Genomic DNA, 16445 nt, shown 5'->3' on the forward strand with positions numbered 1-16445 from the left:
ACTGTAAAAGGTCCACAATTTCCTTGGGGCGGACACTTGCTTCTGCAACTCAGATAATGCACACGTTAGTAGACAGTTTTATGGGGTGCTGATGAACTCAGCTCAAGAGCCATCTCCTAGATGAGCCCCCCCCACCGCAGCTACAAGCTCTCCCCCAAATTTCTGGGTGTGTATTTTGTAGTGACTTATAGATACACGCATTGTTTTCCCCAAATAGAATATTAGCTCTGTGAGGGCAGGGGATGTTGTGCTGTTATCTCTGTGTCTCCAGCATCCAGGTCAGCACATAGTAAGGGTCTAATAAATGATCGCCGAATTGAGTAGTTGAGCTAGGTGAACATACTGGTCAACATCTGGACACGTGGGCTTGGGAGGACTTTTCAGAGTTTGAGCTCCGTTGGAATAACTGCTCGGCATCATCCACCCTAATAATAAAATGGAGTAAGACTTGGGTAGATCTTTCACTATTTATGAAAGCCGGGTGGCACAGTGGATAGAGCTGTGGCTCTGGAGTCAGGAAAGCATGACTTCAAGTCCTGTCTCAGACACTTACGAGCTATGTGACCCTTTAACTTTTGTCTGTCTCTGCTTCCTCGTCTGTAAAATGGGGTAAATATTAACACCTATTTTCCTTCGTTGTTGGGATTGAGTGAGTTCATATTTGTAAAGCGCTTTGACAACTTTAAAGTGCTCTATAAATGCTAGCTGTTATTATCAATTCTATCAATAATATCAACAGTAGGGTCTCATCTACAAGGTCCTGACAATACGAAGTACCTGTTTTCTTTGTCCCTGGCATCGTAGGAACACAAGACCTTAGGATTTAGGGCTGGAAGAGATCGTCTAACCTAATTACCTGATTTTTTAGGACTTATGCCACTTAATAAAATATTTGATTATAATATGCATTGCAATGATGGCATCAATCATAACTGCTTTCTGACCTCGTCTTGTTTTCAGATATTCCTTAAAGTGGCTGAAGACAGTGGCGTAGATGCAGAGACCTCAGGTAATTCTCTTGGTTTAAGCCGTACTGTGTTTGTTGCACCGTTTATTACAATTAACCTGAGCTCACTCATTTAGAATGAAAGAATCGGAGAGTTAGAAAGGAAAGATGTGTTATATTTGTCTTTAAAGTCATCCTTTCCCAAGTTCATTTCCAATGTTTCGGGTTCAGGGTGAAATTCATTTGTGAGTAATTGGAGTAAATGGAAGCTAATGCCGCCCCCTCCATTTCCCCCCTTAACTTCAGATGGAACCTTACCTGCAAGAAGAAATAGGCGTGCCTTTGGGGACCGCCAGAGCTGTCTGCACCCATTTACTGAAGACGATGCTTTTGATCCCAATGACTCAGATGTGGACCCAGGTAAGCATCAATAAAGGCTATCTCATTTGAAACAGCATCTTTCCTCCTACCTTGCTTCTCTGAAGGTTTTCCTAAAAGGTACTATTTGCTTTAGATGATATTTATTGATATATTTTGAGTAGGCAACATGGTCCAGTGGAACCTAAGGTTGGGTTTAGGGTCAGAGAGTCTAATTTTACTACCTGTGTTTCCTCATCTGTAAAAATGAAGCAGTTGGACAAGATAACCTCTTTTAAATACACGAAACTATAAAATTGTTGCAAAAATGGAGACATTCATTTGATGTTTGCACACAGCCAAAATTGACTTTATGATTATGCTAAGTGTACATATTTTCCCTCTCATATTTTAGCATGTAAGTGGCTTGGCAAATGTCAGTAATGAATCTAATTTGTCCTGGGATAATCTGGTCTAGGAGTTCTTCACCTTTTCTGTGTCATAGAACAGACCCCTTTGTTACTCTGGCGAAACAGATAGGACCCCTGCCCTGCACCTTTCCTTAGAATAATGTTTTTAAATATGTAGGACAAAAGAAACTAGTTATGTTGAAATATTTTCCCTCTAATATTCTCCTTGGCATCATGTTATGTCATAATCTAATTGCTTTTTAAAATATATTTATCTTATTTTGAAAACCAGAATGGTGTCTAAGAATTTAACCTAAAGACAGTAAGCAAATAAATAGGACTTTCACATCCATTAGATTTTAAGCTCCTTGAGGGCAAGGACTGTCATGCCTCTTTTTGTCACAGTGCCCTGCACGTAGTAGGCACTTAATAAATGTTTACTGATTAATCTGATACAGGTATGTGTGTTCATCCAGATACCTTATATATGTATATGTGTATATACGCACATACATATACATACATACAGACAGACAGACAGACATGACCTTATTTTCAGAGTTCCAAGGCATGAATATGTGGCCATTGTTTCTCTTAGCTGGGCCACAGTTTTAAGGATTGACTTAAGTGTATTACCTTTCAATGCTGATTAAGATTGACTGAATATAGATCCTTTTTGTAAATAGGATTGGACAGTTTGTCTTTTGTCATGAAAAATATACATTAGTGTTTTTTTTAAATTGGATCGACTTGATTAGGCCAAGTGGCTGCACAGCATCCCTAAATGTGCATTTGCCTGAATGCATCTTTTAATCTTCTAGACCTGATTTCCAGCCATTGTTCAAGGACCTGGATTGTTTTGTTCTCATCATACAGAGGCTGGCGGGGGAGGCTTTTTGTTTTGTTTGCCATTTTGAACTTTTCCCCATATTTTCAAGGGTGTGAGATCCCATGATAGCTCTTTATTTCAGTAGCTGTTTTTGAGGAGGTGCATGTCAGGAATTGGAATTTGAAAAATCAAAAGCACCCGGGGAATTAAAGGAGTGAAAGGTTGTGGCATTTGAGTGAGTAAGAAGATTGCTATGGCAACTCCTGAGGTGACACCCAGGATCCTTTTCTTTCAGAATCCCGAGAGACAGACCTACTCAGTGGCATGGATGGTAAAGGCTCCTACCAGGTGAAGGGTTGGAAACTCACCCAACAGCAGTTCGTAGCCCTTTTGTGGAAGAGGTGGCTGATTGCCAGGCGTAGCAGGAAGGGATTTTTTGCTCAGGTGAGAAACAAGGGTTCTGTATACACCTCAGGCGGGGCAGCGAGGCATCCATCTAGAAAGCTTTTCTTCTCATTAGGCATAGGAGCCAACTAAGAGGTCTGGGAGGCTGGCTATGTAAATCTTTCACAAAGAATGAGAGATTCCTAGATGTATGTGATCTATGAACATGCAGGCTGGAAGCCTGAGTTTCCTAGAAGTTGATGGTTAGCCTTGGACTGTTTGGGTGGATTTTGTAAGGGATTTTGTTTGTCCTTTGTTATGAAAAATGACAGGCTACCATGTGCACACTGTAACAATTTATATAGTCTTGCCTATTGCAAAGAAAATTAGCTGGAGTAGGAAGGAATATCCAGGGGGTCTTTGGTCGGAGTTTTCCTATTAATGTCAGTTTTCTTTCTTCTCCTGACCTCATGGTTTCAGATCGTTCTGCCAGCAGTGTTTGTCTGCATTGCACTTGTGTTCAGTCTGATTGTTCCACCTTTTGGCAAGTACCCCAGTCTGGAACTGCAGCCATGGATGTACAATGAACAATATACATTTGTTAGGTATGTGCCCTTTCCTCCAGAGAATGGAAACACAGAGAAAATAGAAAAGAGGTACTTAGTGCCCAGAGTGGTGAATGAGGTTACCAAATGAAATATATCCTATCCTCTCTTAACCTTGTCTCATCTCATCTGGCTAAAGATGCACCATCTCCGCTTCTAGTCTGGAGCAGAGAAGAACAGTTAGCAAATCCAAATGGTTTCCAAGTGTACTTCTCATATCAAGATTAGTATTTTTTTATGCTTTAAGTGCACACCTAAATGAGAGTGTGTTTAAATTTTCATAATTATGCTCAACTTTTATATCAGGCCCATTGTTCGGTTCAATTTAGCAAACATTTTTACTGTGTATAAGGAATTGTGAAAAAACTCTGGATGTACAAAAATGCAAAACAGCATGATTCCTGCCCTTAAAGGGCTTACGGTTTATTTGCAAAGTGGAAACATGCTACAAGTTAGAATAAATGAAGGCACTTTGTAGATGAAACGATTGGGAGGGGTTCTGGTAGTGGCAATCAAGGCTGCTTCTTAATTTCTTATTTGTCCCTCCAGAAGTGTAGTCGCTTCACTCATGAATTTCCTAATTGTTCTTCATTGTGGACGTTAGCTAGGGTTTGGTCTTTAGGCAGAATGTCTACTGATAGACTAGCACTTAAAAGGAAAAGATCGGCTTTCCAATCAGAAAACAGCATTACCTGCACAGTGGTCGTTTGATCAACAGGTGTGCGGAAGAGCTGGGCTTAGGAGTGTGAAAATCCAACAAATGCGTTTCAGCTTTTTTCCTGTTATGTGCCTTAAATTTCTTAGCCACATTTTGACTTCAGTTCATATCCTTTTTTTTTATTGCCAGTTTCCACATCTCTATCTGTAGGCAAAAATAACGTTGTTAGTTATTGTCGAAGGACTCCAGGGCAGAACCACCTTCTTTGTTCTGATGTGACCAACGGCCATTTTTATGTGTCCCTGACACACTCTGTTGCTTATCAAATCTCTTCATAGACATTGAGTCAATCAAACTTGCCCTCTGTTTCCTGGGGGAAGGGAAAAACCTGAATGTCCGTGCATAGAAAAATAACTCCAGCATACAGTTTGATGGAGTCACTTCAGATAGCCAGCATTAAAATACTCTTAAGCAGCCCTTTTAAAACTTCCATGAATTTCAAAACTTGACAGAAATTCGGTGCTGCTTTCCAGTGTAGGATACAAGTTCTGGCAAAATAACACTTTGGCAAATTAGATTTTTTTTTTCTATTTTGACATTTAATCATTAAGAGAAACATACCTGAATTCTGTTTTTACTTGGAAAACTCCATATATCCTCTTTTGCTAACACTCATTGGTATTTTCCTATATGTCAAGCTGATTTGAGGTTTTAAGAAGTATGGCTTATTTTAGCAGTTCCTTCCTTAATTAGTTTATTTCTGGTATATCTGTAGCAATGATGCTCCGGGAGATGCAGGCACTCAAAAACTCTTGGATGCTCTGACCAAGAGCCCTGGTTTTGGTACCCGTTGTATGGAAGGCCAGTCAATTCCGTAAGTACCATTTTAGCAATAACAGTCTCTAGGGTTAATTAAATTCCTGTAACCTGCAGTTTTCATGATGATCCATTGCCCACCAGATGGCAATCATACCATATCCATCATGTGCTCTTAATACTTAAAAAAAATCCGAAGCTAAAATAACTTGTCTACTTTTCAAAGTAATAAGAATTCTGAAATACTCAGAAACATAGAATTATGGAAATATTTTAATTCTGCTTGCTGTTTCTACCCTTTTAGTGTTTAATTGACAATATTCCTCTGTACTCCATGATCAGAAGAGTTTCCCCTAATTTCTAAATATAATGCCATCCTTTTATTTGTTGTAAGGTACAAGTTAATATAAACTCAGGTCTTCCTGACTCCAGGCCTGTCACTCTGTCCTCTGTACCCGCTAATCTTAGTTGCTTCTGATGACTGTTTTTCAGACTTTAAATGCATGTAAAATTAATCACTGGAGTTAATAGAAGTGTTATATCCTCATATCTTGAGAATATAATGTTCTGGTCAGTTTTGTTCAGTTGTGTAAAAACCCTGTTCACGCCAGTTTCTCTTCTTTTATACCTGGAATGTGGCTAATCTTTAATTCAGGCAAGTTTTTTTTTCTCAGTTTATTCTCTTGATAAGAACTGTCAACCTATGTGCCAGAAGAAATTTGAAGGAAGCCCAAGTCTAAATGAAGGGGGAAAAATTGTTTTCGTACCAAACCCAGCGATTGAATTAATATAGGGTACTCCTTATGAGGGTGTTCCCCCAATCAATGCAGAATGCCACCTACTGTTCATCTTTTAATCATATCGAGTGGCCTGGAACACTGAGAGGTTAAGTGACCTCCCCAGGATCACATAGTCAGTATGAGTCAGAGGTGAGACTTGACTTTGCATCTTTCTGGCTCTGAGGTTATCTTGTTCATTTTTTGAAAATGAGTATGTTTGTTCATATCCAATCTGTGTCACCTCTTGTATTTTCCACATTTTCGAAAAAAATCACCAGCAGTGGCTCAGCGGTTACATTGACCCTTTCCTCTGGTACCCTGAGTTGTCATTTGCCGGAGCCTGGTGACTTTGAAGTCCGCTGTGTTCCCTCTTACTCCTTCCTTGCTTATCTACTATCTCCCAGGCTAGGGTGTTTGTCAATCTTCCCTAGGTCATTGCTTCTGCTTTGAAAACCCAAGTTAGTAAAGGACGGGAAGGGGAGTCGGCTGTTAAAGACTTCTAGGACAGTCAGATTTCTTCCGAATGACTTCGGGTCCACTTTTCTCCTTTCTTCAGAGATATGCCCTGTGAGGTAGGCGAGGAGAAATGGGCCACAGCTTCCGTCCCTGAGTCTGTGATGAACATGTTCCAGAGAAGGAACTGGACGATGGAGAACCCTTCCCCTTCCTGTGAGTGCAGTAGTGACAAGATAAAGAAAATGCTTCCTGTGTGCCCCGCTGGCGCAGGTGGATTGCCTCCTCCCCAGGTGAGTGTATTTATTCATCCTCAGCCTCTAACAAAACAACGGGCGTGGTAGTTTCTTCAGTGTTTGTTAAGACGGAAAAGATAAGATTTGTAATCTTAGTCCCCGTGAGTTGTTTTAATGCTGGTGAAAATATGTAGGTTTTTTAAAAGTGGCGCCATTTTTTTCTTGTGTGGTACAATTGTACCCATCTATTAGTGTTAATCTCAATCTACAGTATACACATATCAGTATTAAACATTTAAAAAACATCCCTTTGGAGCACAAACCAAAGCCAGCTATCAGCATCTCTTTAGAAGGTAGATTGTATTGCACTCTCCTGAGGAGTGAGGGCCTTTTGGTCTTCACAGTGTTGGCGTGTCTGAAGCAATTCCTCTGGCACGCTAGTTTGGGAAGTGGGTCTCTGCAGGGAGGATCTGATAGATTTTATCCCTGCTTTCACTCTGCCCGTTCTCAGCGTTCAAAACTCAAGTAGAATATCTAAGGACCATTCCTGAGACTCTAGAAAAGAAAACATGGTTGCTACTGCTTTGTGTGTTAAAAGACCATCTCTGTGTTAATGGGAACTCGGCGTGTAAACTATAAGAGGCACGAACAAATCCTTCCACATACTTCTGAGCCGTTGTCCCTTGTTTATTCGTACAAAACAATTACTGGGAAACCATTTTCCTTTTGCAGTAGTATATATAACCTACCGAGCTTAAAAGGCTAGGAGGCCGTTCACATCTCACTAGAGTGGACAAAATGGAGCGGTAGACTGCATTTGATGGTGCCTTCCCTCTGTTGATTGTCCCCAGTTTACCTTGTACATATTTATTTACACGCTGTCTCCCCACTAGTCCCCTTGAGAGCAGAGACGTCTTTTGCCTTTCTTTGAACCCTCAGTGGTTAGCACAGTTCCTGGCATGCAGTAGTTGCTTAATAAATGCTTATTGACTATTGATAGACTTGATGATTGGCCTGAATGGGCTGCTGCACCAGCAGTTTCCTGCGACCCGTGCCATAGGAGTCCCTAAATCTCATAGCTGTGTTCTCCAGTAATGTGTCCATTTTCATGCTGTGGTATTGAGTTTGAACTAATCATCACCACTGAACCGTAAAGATAATTGTATTTGATTTGACAGAGAAAACAAAATACATCTGACATCCTTCAGGACCTAACTGGAAGAAACATATCAGACTATCTGGTGAAGACCTATGTCCAGATCATAGCCAAAAGGTACTCGTTTCTTAATTTATGTTCCTTATTAGAAGTTATTAAGGGAAACTTTTTCTGATAGAATGGAATGGATTTGTGCGGTGGTAGGCTTGGTGGCTTGTTAAGGTGTGATCCCAAAGTCAATTAGATGATTTGTAGTGATGTGCTCACATCTTTGTATTAATTTATATGCATTGCCCCATTTGGCCTTCGCTGCAGTCCTATGAGCTCTAGAGTACAAGTATTGTGACTTGCCCCAAGGCCATGAAGCTAGTAAGTAGAAGAGCCAGAATCTGCATACGGGTCTCAAGATTCCACATTTAGATTTTCATAGTTGGGTTTTTCAAGTAACCGTAAATAAGAGCTGAGAGGTCCTAAAGAAGGAGGTAGCTTTAAATTCTCTCCTTCTTCATGCTTTTCTGAAGTACTTGTTTGCAGATTCAGCATTCCTTTGTAGGGAAAATGCAGTCTCTTTAAATCTTACGATTAGGACTATTGTAAGGACTGTCTTTGTAAAATAAAAATGTCCAGGCATTATAGGTTAATTTGGTACATTAATCATATTAAAAAGGACACCATTTGTAAGCTTAAGAAAAAAAGCTGACCTTGTGATTGTTGACTTCCATCCCACCCTCTTGCTGCTCTATTACCCCCTAAGTTTTCTTTTTCCCTTCCCTTTCCCTCTTCTCCTCTTCCCCTAGTATTCTGCTGTTCAGTTCACTCGCGTCTCACTGGCAGGAACAGTTTGAGTCTTTGAAATGATGTTTGTTCCGTTGTCTTTGTTTTTGCAGCTTAAAGAACAAGATCTGGGTAAATGAGTTCAGGTGAGTCTGGCTTTCTTTGCTCTGTCGTTGATTTGTCTCTGATTCCTCAGCCCCATGATGAAAGTGATGAATGTCTTTTGGCTTGCGTGTCATTTGTTTGGGATTTTACACCGGATTGGGACCTGCGTGGGGAAAGCAGGAAGTGTGAAGGACATACGGGATGAACAATTCTGAATTCCTTTTTATTTGTGGAACTAAACCATAGATGCATACTCTGGAGCAGGAATGTCCAACTCAGAATTGGAGGCCACTCATCCATGCATAATGCTTTCTGTGGGCCACGTATTGATGTAATATTATCTGTGTTTTATTGTATTTTAATATATTTTATCAAATGTTTCCCCGTTACAATTTAATCGGATTGGGCTGCACTCGAGAGTATCGTGGACTTCATGTGACCCATGGGCCACATGTTTGATGCCTTTGATCTAGAGGTCTGCAAAGAGCATGAAGTTTGGAGTGCCTGGCCAGCTCCAACTGTTGACCTCAAGTGTCAAGTCCTCTCACTTTCTCTTGCAACCCCAATAAATTTATATATGGACATTACTAACTTTTGACTTTGTTTGGTGTTACGGAAAGATGGTGTTATGAGTGACTAAGTTTATAATTAAGTCTAGTTATATTTTATACCCCCGCTCCCCACGGCCAGATGAGTTGTCATAGTCCTGAGGGATCTGAGAGTAGAGGGTCATTGTTACCAATGGCTACACAAGGTTCCAAAATGCTAAAAGAAGAAGAGTTCAAGGTCACTCTTGAGCTTTGGGTCCAGGATGTTCTTAGGGTGGGGAAAAAGCTGTAACAAGCCTTGGCTGCTTTGAGCTTTGAAGGAGAAGGTAGAGAGGAGAAGAGAGCAGGAAAAAAATAAAGACGGGAAATGGGGAAGGCCTTTTGGTGTGTTTTGAACTGATTCAGAAGTAGGGTGGAAGAAATAGCACTGCCCGTGGGAGACATGGTGCCAGGATCCTTCTCATTAGCCTCCTTCCCATTTCTTCCCTGAGCACCGATGAGTTTCTTCTCCCTACATACCTGGGCAGAGCAGACACAAACTCTTGGAGTGTCTCTGGGATCCATGTTACTAGGCATGAACCAAAGGCCTGTTTCTAATTCCAAGGCTAATGTGGAACAAAATGCATCCCAGCCTACCACCCTTCAGGCTTTCTCAGGTCCCTCAACACAGACCACTTTTCCCTTCAGGGCAAGGGAATACACTTTACCGTTTTTCTCCTTTACCACAGGATTCTGATTCTGGAGTTACGTACAACCTGGATCCTCTTTGAATTTCAATAATTCCCAACTCACCCATAAAAGCTTCATAAAGTAAATTGAGGGCAGAAATAGTTTAGACTGAGCCTAACTACAGATTGCATTGTAATTCTGATTTGGGATTTACTTTGAGGAGGAAGCAATCCAAGGTCATCAATTATGAAGCCTGGGAGTGAGGGGCACATTGCAGCCGTTTAGTCCACACTTAAACAACTCTCTGATGTTTTTCCCCCAAGGTATGGTGGCTTTTCACTGGGTACCAGTAATATGCGTGGATTACCTTCAAATGATGAAATTAATGTTGCCATCAGCCAAGTGAAGAAACTCCTTCAGCTGACCAAGGTATGGCATCGTACAGAATATCCCAAATCGTTCCTGGAAAATGTCTAACACTGCGTATTGGCACAGGTGTCAGCAAGCTGTGTTACAGACAGAGCTGATAACTGGATAGCTCTGTCCATTCATCGTGAGGAAACATGCCAGATAGGGTCTAGACTAGTAAATTTCTCTTTGCCAATTACCTAGATTGACATTAACCAAGTTCCCCTCTGGGAAGACTGTGGATTGGTGCTGGCTGGCTTCAAACTACCTCACATGGCTCCTCCCCTCTCCTGCCCCATCCTTCACCCTTTGTTCCTGGGGAGGAAAACATGACATTGGATCAAGCTCGATAGACTCAGCATCCAAGGCTAGAGAGACATTGATAATAAAATAACATCATAAACAAATCAGAATAGTTTGGGCATTTGAGAGCTAGCTCCAAGGGTGGGAGAGGGGAAGGAGAGCAGGAGGAGAGTCTGGGACTGTATCAGCCCAGAGAAACAAGTTATCTTCTCTCCTGGCTAGCTGCAGAATCCTTTTCAAGTCAGATCAAGTGCCGAGCTGTGCTTCACTCCATCCTGCGTCTTGCCTTCACCTCTTAGCCCTGATTTAAGTGGACCAGTTGAGGCCAAAGGAGAATCACTTGGTTTAAATAAAAAATCCTTGAACCTCTATCAAAAATAGTTGGTGATTAATTTCCCGGATAATCTGGTTATGTGAATCTGCCCATTTCTTGAAACAGTGGCTGACTGTGAAGAGAATGTGATTATTTTCTTTTTCGGTTGGCTTTTGTCCTCGATTGGGTGCAGAGCACAAGTTCACCCACACATGCCTACAGAGCCTGAGGATGCAGCTGTTGAAGGTTAACTTCAAGGCTGCCTGACCTGCCAGCTAATGCCTTCTGAACCACAGCATTAGCTTGTGCCTCTGATGCCTTTCAGGAATGGTGGGACTCACAGGGCCATAGTAGCTGTCCACACCAGCCAGCCTATTCCATGTGTGTTCAGTTACCAAAACAAGGTGCAGCATTTAAAATGCACGAGGCTGTTGTTGCATGTGTATTCCCCTTCATAGGGTTTTTTTTTCATAGTTTTCAGCTTAATGAAGAGAATTAAATCAATCTAGGCAAATTTTTAGTCTTTTGGGGGTGATGAGGGTTGGGAGAGTAGGCAGTAAGTGAAGAAAAGTCTTCTGCAGTCTCAGGGCAGTGTGGTGTAGTGGAGAGAGGGCTAGCCTCAGAGCCTGAAAGGTGTGGGGCACACATGCTCGCTGTGTGACCATTTAACTTCTTGGTTTCCCAGGTAACTCCCTTAACATTATAAATTATGGAAAAGTAGCCTTTCTCCATCAGCAGAGGGATATCTCCTATCAGAAGTTCTCTAGAGTAGTGAAATTAAATCTAGACAAAAAAAGTAAATTAAAACAATACAGATAGGTGCCTATTTACTCTTTGTAAAGATAAAATATTCCCTGCCGGTATGAAATGTAACGTTTGATTTTGTTTGTCTTTTGCCGTTCTTAGGACAGTTCTGCAGATCGATTTCTCAACAGCTTAGGAAGCTTCATGACAGGACTGGACACCAAAACTAATGTCAAGGTAAATCCCCATCGGAGCCATAGTGCCCGCTAGCCTCATGAGAGTACTAGGCCAAATATTATTCTTCCTCAGATAATAAGGTTGCCTAAGACTATTCATAAGAAGAGAGGACAACTTTATGACTCCACCTTGTAGGCAAATAGATGTCATGGTAGATAAAGTGGCAGGCTTGGAATCGGGAAGACCTGAGTTCAAATCCAGCCTCAGATACTTGCTAGCTGTATGACAAGTCAGTTAACCTCTGCTGCCTCAGTTTCCTTAACTGTAGAGATAATAATAGCACCTACTTCCCAGGTTTGTTGTGTTGTACCAGAAGCAAGCGAGACACACCACAGAGTATAAGTTTTAAGTGGAGAATTTATTAGCCGGCGGCCATCGGGGTACGGCACCACAAATCAATGGCCAATGTGTTGGGGTGATGGCTTGGCTTATATAGGATATGGGGGTACAGAGTGGGGGGGGGGAACAGGAACAAAGGTCCTGGCTGATCAAAAGATTCAGTCAGGTTATCGTACTAGTGGGATAATCTCATTTACATTCCTTGGTGGAGTCACGGAGCCTCAGGGATATCTGCTAGAAAGGGTCTGCCAGGTTAGTCTTCAGTGGGATGGTCCTGTCTATTGAGATTCCTTGGTGGAGTCATGGAGTCTCAGGGGGTTTGCTAAATGCCAAAGATATCTGAGTCCATTCTTTCTGGGGGAGCTTGTCAGTAGCTAGGGGTTACTCAGGGGTTCCTAATTTTCCTTGTATTACAGTTGTGTGGATCAAATGAGATCATATTTGTGAAAGCACTTAGCCTAGGGCCTGGCACATAGTCGATGTCTACTAAATACTTCTTCCCTTTCCTCCTTTCTCCTGGGTGACACCATTTTTATGGTTTGTATATGGACTGCTTTCATGAGACATTTATAAATTGGGTATGATGTCCAATTATGGGAGTGGGCTGCTTGAAGAGAGTTAGTTCCAAGTCAGCATTTTGTCTTCCAGGTGTGGTTCAATAACAAGGGTTGGCACGCCATCGGCTCCTTCCTGAATGTCATCAATAACGCCGTCCTCAGAGCCAACTTGCCCGAGGGAGAGAATCCTCGCAGCTATGGCATTACTGCTTTTAATCACCCTCTGAATCTGACCAAGCAGCAGCTCTCTGAAGTGGCTTTGTAAGCTTTAGAGTTGGGGAAAGAAGAGAGGACTGGGGAGGCGGGCTTTACTCACCCATTCAATTTGTCCCTTATTTATTAAATGCTTACTAAGTGGAGGCACTGTCATAACCTCTGGGGGAAGATAGATAAATAATTCATTGTCCTGGCCATCGTGGAATTTATGGCTGCGAAAGAGTATTTGACGTGAAAATGATTCTAATACAAAATTAAATGTGATGGGGGCGGGGGGAGATTGAGAGAGAGAGAGCAAGCTAGCACATTTCATGAGGTGTGAGGGAAAGATCATTTCCAAATTGAGGGAAGGGGGAGAGGCGTTTGAGCTGGGTCTCGAAGGATGGATAGGATTTCACCAGGCAGAGGTTTGAGGATTTTGGGAAAGTGTGGGAAGAGCTTTATAGGTGTCGTGAAGGGCGGGGGGACACACACAAAGACATAGATGCAACAAAGAAACACAGGCTCTGTACAAGGAATGATGAGTAGTCCAGTTTGGCTAGAGGACAGAGTCCATGGCAATCTGTTGTATGAAATGAGGCTGGGATCCTTGAGGGCAGGGATTATGCCATTTAAAGTTTTTATATTCCCCTCACTTAGCGCAGTGCTATGACACATAGAGTAAGTATTTTGATAATTTTTCACATTTTAATTTAGTTGATCATCAAAGAACCCGGTGATTTTGAGAATCATGTCCAAAGTACATGTTCTAATTGACGATTTCTAACACCCAGTCGAATCTCTTCCTGGTCTAATGGATCCTTTGAAATTTGTTTTCTCAGGATGACTACCTCCGTAGACGTCCTTGTTTCCATCTGCGTGATCTTTGCCATGTCCTTCGTCCCAGCCAGCTTTGTCGTGTTCTTGATCCAGGAGCGCGTCAGCAAGGCTAAACATCTTCAGTTCATCAGCGGTGTCAAACCTGTCATTTACTGGCTTTCTAACTTTGTCTGGGATATGGTGAGAGCTCATTGGGGGGTACGCCCCTTCACAGTGCGTGGCAGGAATCAATATTGTGGGAAAATACTCAATGGGATTAAAAAGAGATACCCAGAAGGAAAGTAAAGCAGCTGCATAGTCTCGTACTCTGTTTCATCGTGCTAAATTATCATTAAATAGATGATGTAGTACTAAGAGCCTTGGACTTGGAGTCAGAAAACCTGAGCTTAGGAAGTTTAATCATAAGACCTTGGGCAAGTCACTTTACTCTACCCCCTCCAACCCCACACCTTTCTTGGGTCTCGATATCCTTCTTTGTAAAGCAGAGTTGTTGGACTTGATCTCTTAAGTTCTTATCTAGCTATGCGTATTTAATACAAGGAATCTTTTTTCATCAATGGGATGGCAGGAAGTGGGGGAGAGAAAATAGATTTCTGTTCATTAAAAACACTAAAATAGGTTGGAGTGGGCTACAGATGTGGCATATTGCATGTACTTTAGGTGAGGTCACTATTTGTAGTCTGTAAAACTTAAAAAAAGATCTCCGTGTTACATGCACTTCTATTAATGTAGCCAAATTGTATTAGCTGGGATACATGGTTGGCTTATATTGGGCTCGAGATAACTAAAACTTCCAACCTTTTCCAAGTGTATCATCATCTGTTTATATCATCCCTGTTTTGTACTTTTGCCATTGATTTTCTGAACCTACGTGCAGGACTTTTCATCCTGGTCAGATTTCCCCTTTAGGTCGTGCCCATTACTCCTGCCTGTTGGGATTTTTTAAAAAATCTTTAAATTTTTAAATTTCACTTGATGTAGCAAATATTCCTCCCAGGCTTGTGTTAGTCTGAGGTTTGTAAAGTATATCTTCTATGATTTTATCCAAGTTATTCATCAAAATAGCAAATATTATAAAATACCATAAATGACAAAAAATAATCATAAAATACCCCAGCCAGATGGTATTTTATTAGAGGTTCAACACCCATTCATTTATTCAACCATCTATCAGTTTTTTCCAGCCTCAGTAAATAGGTTCTAACCATCGTTGAGTTAAATTTTTCCATTTTAACATCTGAACACAGTCAAGACACAGATTTTGAAACTGACCTTTTCAGAATGATACAATTCTGCTGCTCGTTTTATGGGCACTTTTTAATGGGCTCATTTTACACGGTGCACAATATCATTAAAAAACACATTTCATCTGGGATTCAGAAGATCTCCATTAGAGACTCAGCCAGAGTATCTCATAACTGTATGACCTTGAGTCATTGGGGTCTGCTCTCGGAGCCTCACTTTCCACATCTAGAAAGTCAGAATAGCACTACCTGCCCTACCTGCCTCGTTGTGTTTCTGGGAACATAAACTGAAATAAGGAATGTGAAATCATAAAGGACGAGGCGCTGTGTAAATTAAACAGAAGGGTGTTGCTATCTTTATAATTAGGTGAACTATAATGTGGCTCTATAGCATTACTCTGGAAGGTTGGTGAATTCATAGGCCTAGGTGTGGGTGTAGGGATTCCCTCCAACAGCGTACACCCTTTCGTATCTTAGAAGGCATACTGCAAGAGTATATATGCTTCCCTAGATCCTAAGAGAATTCATTAAAATGGAAAATTATTATTATTTGCCATCATCAAATCACTCTTACTGCTAAATTAATTTTAATAATAATTTATTTTCTGCCAATTAAAAGGAAGCTTCTGAAACTTAAAACTCATCCTTCAGTAAGTATACTCCGTGTGACATCTAGGAATAAATTTAAAAAAGATGGAAACAACGTGAAGTTTATGAGATCATCCAAGGGTAAAATGCTTGTCAGAATTTATTGCCTAACGCCTTGATTAATGCCATTCATCTGCAGTTATTCTCAGATATGTTTAACTGTCCTTTGTTATCATCAGAGGGAGAAGGTTTGGATATGGCTGTAGAGCTAAGGATGAACTCCTTTATCTTTTTTTTTCTTTCAGTGCAACTATGTGGTACCTGCCACTTTGGTCATCATCATCTTCATCTGCTTCCAGCAAAAGTCCTATGTGTCTTCCACCAACCTGCCTGTCCTGGCTCTTCTTCTCTTACTTTACGGGTAGGCATTTTAGGTCTAGAGTTTGAAGAATGAAGAGTAACTGAAACAAGAAATAATGCTTAATCTTACCATGTTTTGTGCCTCACCAGGTGGTCAATAACCCCTCTCATGTACCCAGCCTCCTTTGTGTTCAAGATCCCCAGCACGGCGTATGTGGTCCTCACTAGTGTGAACCTCTTCATTGGGATTAACGGCAGCGTGGCCACATTTGTCTTAGAGCTCTTCACTAACAATGTGAGTGTCGTGGTTCCTTTCGGAGTTACCAGCATTTTGATTGCAAATACCTGATGGATTGTTGTGATTGTCACAGAGGAAGTGTTGAATTGTAGAACAGATGCTAGCCCTGGAAGACCTGGGTTCAAATCCCACCTCTGACACTAGCTGGGTGACCATGGTCAAATCACTTAACTTCTGGGGACCTCAGACTCTTCATCTGTAAAATGGGACGATAATGCCTGTACTACTTACCTCAAAGGGTTATGTTAAACCTCAGAAAAGATAATGTGTGTGTGGAGTACTTTGCCAACTTTA

At 41.4% G+C, this 16445-nt stretch overlaps 1 protein-coding gene across 1 annotated transcript in view; it reads left to right on the forward strand.

Annotated features, from left to right (window-relative positions):
• The window catches only part of ABCA1 (ATP binding cassette subfamily A member 1), a 155786-nt gene that overhangs the window by 121156 nt on the left and 18185 nt on the right, over positions 1-16445 (forward strand). The window contains exons 26-39 of the mRNA XM_036739172.1: positions 961-1009; positions 1253-1366; positions 2838-2986; positions 3407-3531; positions 4965-5063; positions 6341-6530; positions 7652-7746; positions 8517-8549; positions 10049-10154; positions 11656-11730; positions 12718-12887; positions 13664-13841; positions 15799-15914; positions 16004-16148. Of these exons, the coding sequence (XP_036595067.1) occupies positions 961-1009; positions 1253-1366; positions 2838-2986; positions 3407-3531; positions 4965-5063; positions 6341-6530; positions 7652-7746; positions 8517-8549; positions 10049-10154; positions 11656-11730; positions 12718-12887; positions 13664-13841; positions 15799-15914; positions 16004-16148 (1644 nt within the window). The remainder of the gene's footprint in view (positions 1-960; positions 1010-1252; positions 1367-2837; positions 2987-3406; positions 3532-4964; positions 5064-6340; positions 6531-7651; positions 7747-8516; positions 8550-10048; positions 10155-11655; positions 11731-12717; positions 12888-13663; positions 13842-15798; positions 15915-16003; positions 16149-16445) is intronic.

The sequence above is a fragment of the Trichosurus vulpecula genome, chromosome 9 (assembly GCF_011100635.1).
Source record: "Trichosurus vulpecula isolate mTriVul1 chromosome 9, mTriVul1.pri, whole genome shotgun sequence".
Taxonomy (NCBI): Eukaryota; Metazoa; Chordata; class Mammalia; order Diprotodontia; family Phalangeridae; genus Trichosurus; species Trichosurus vulpecula.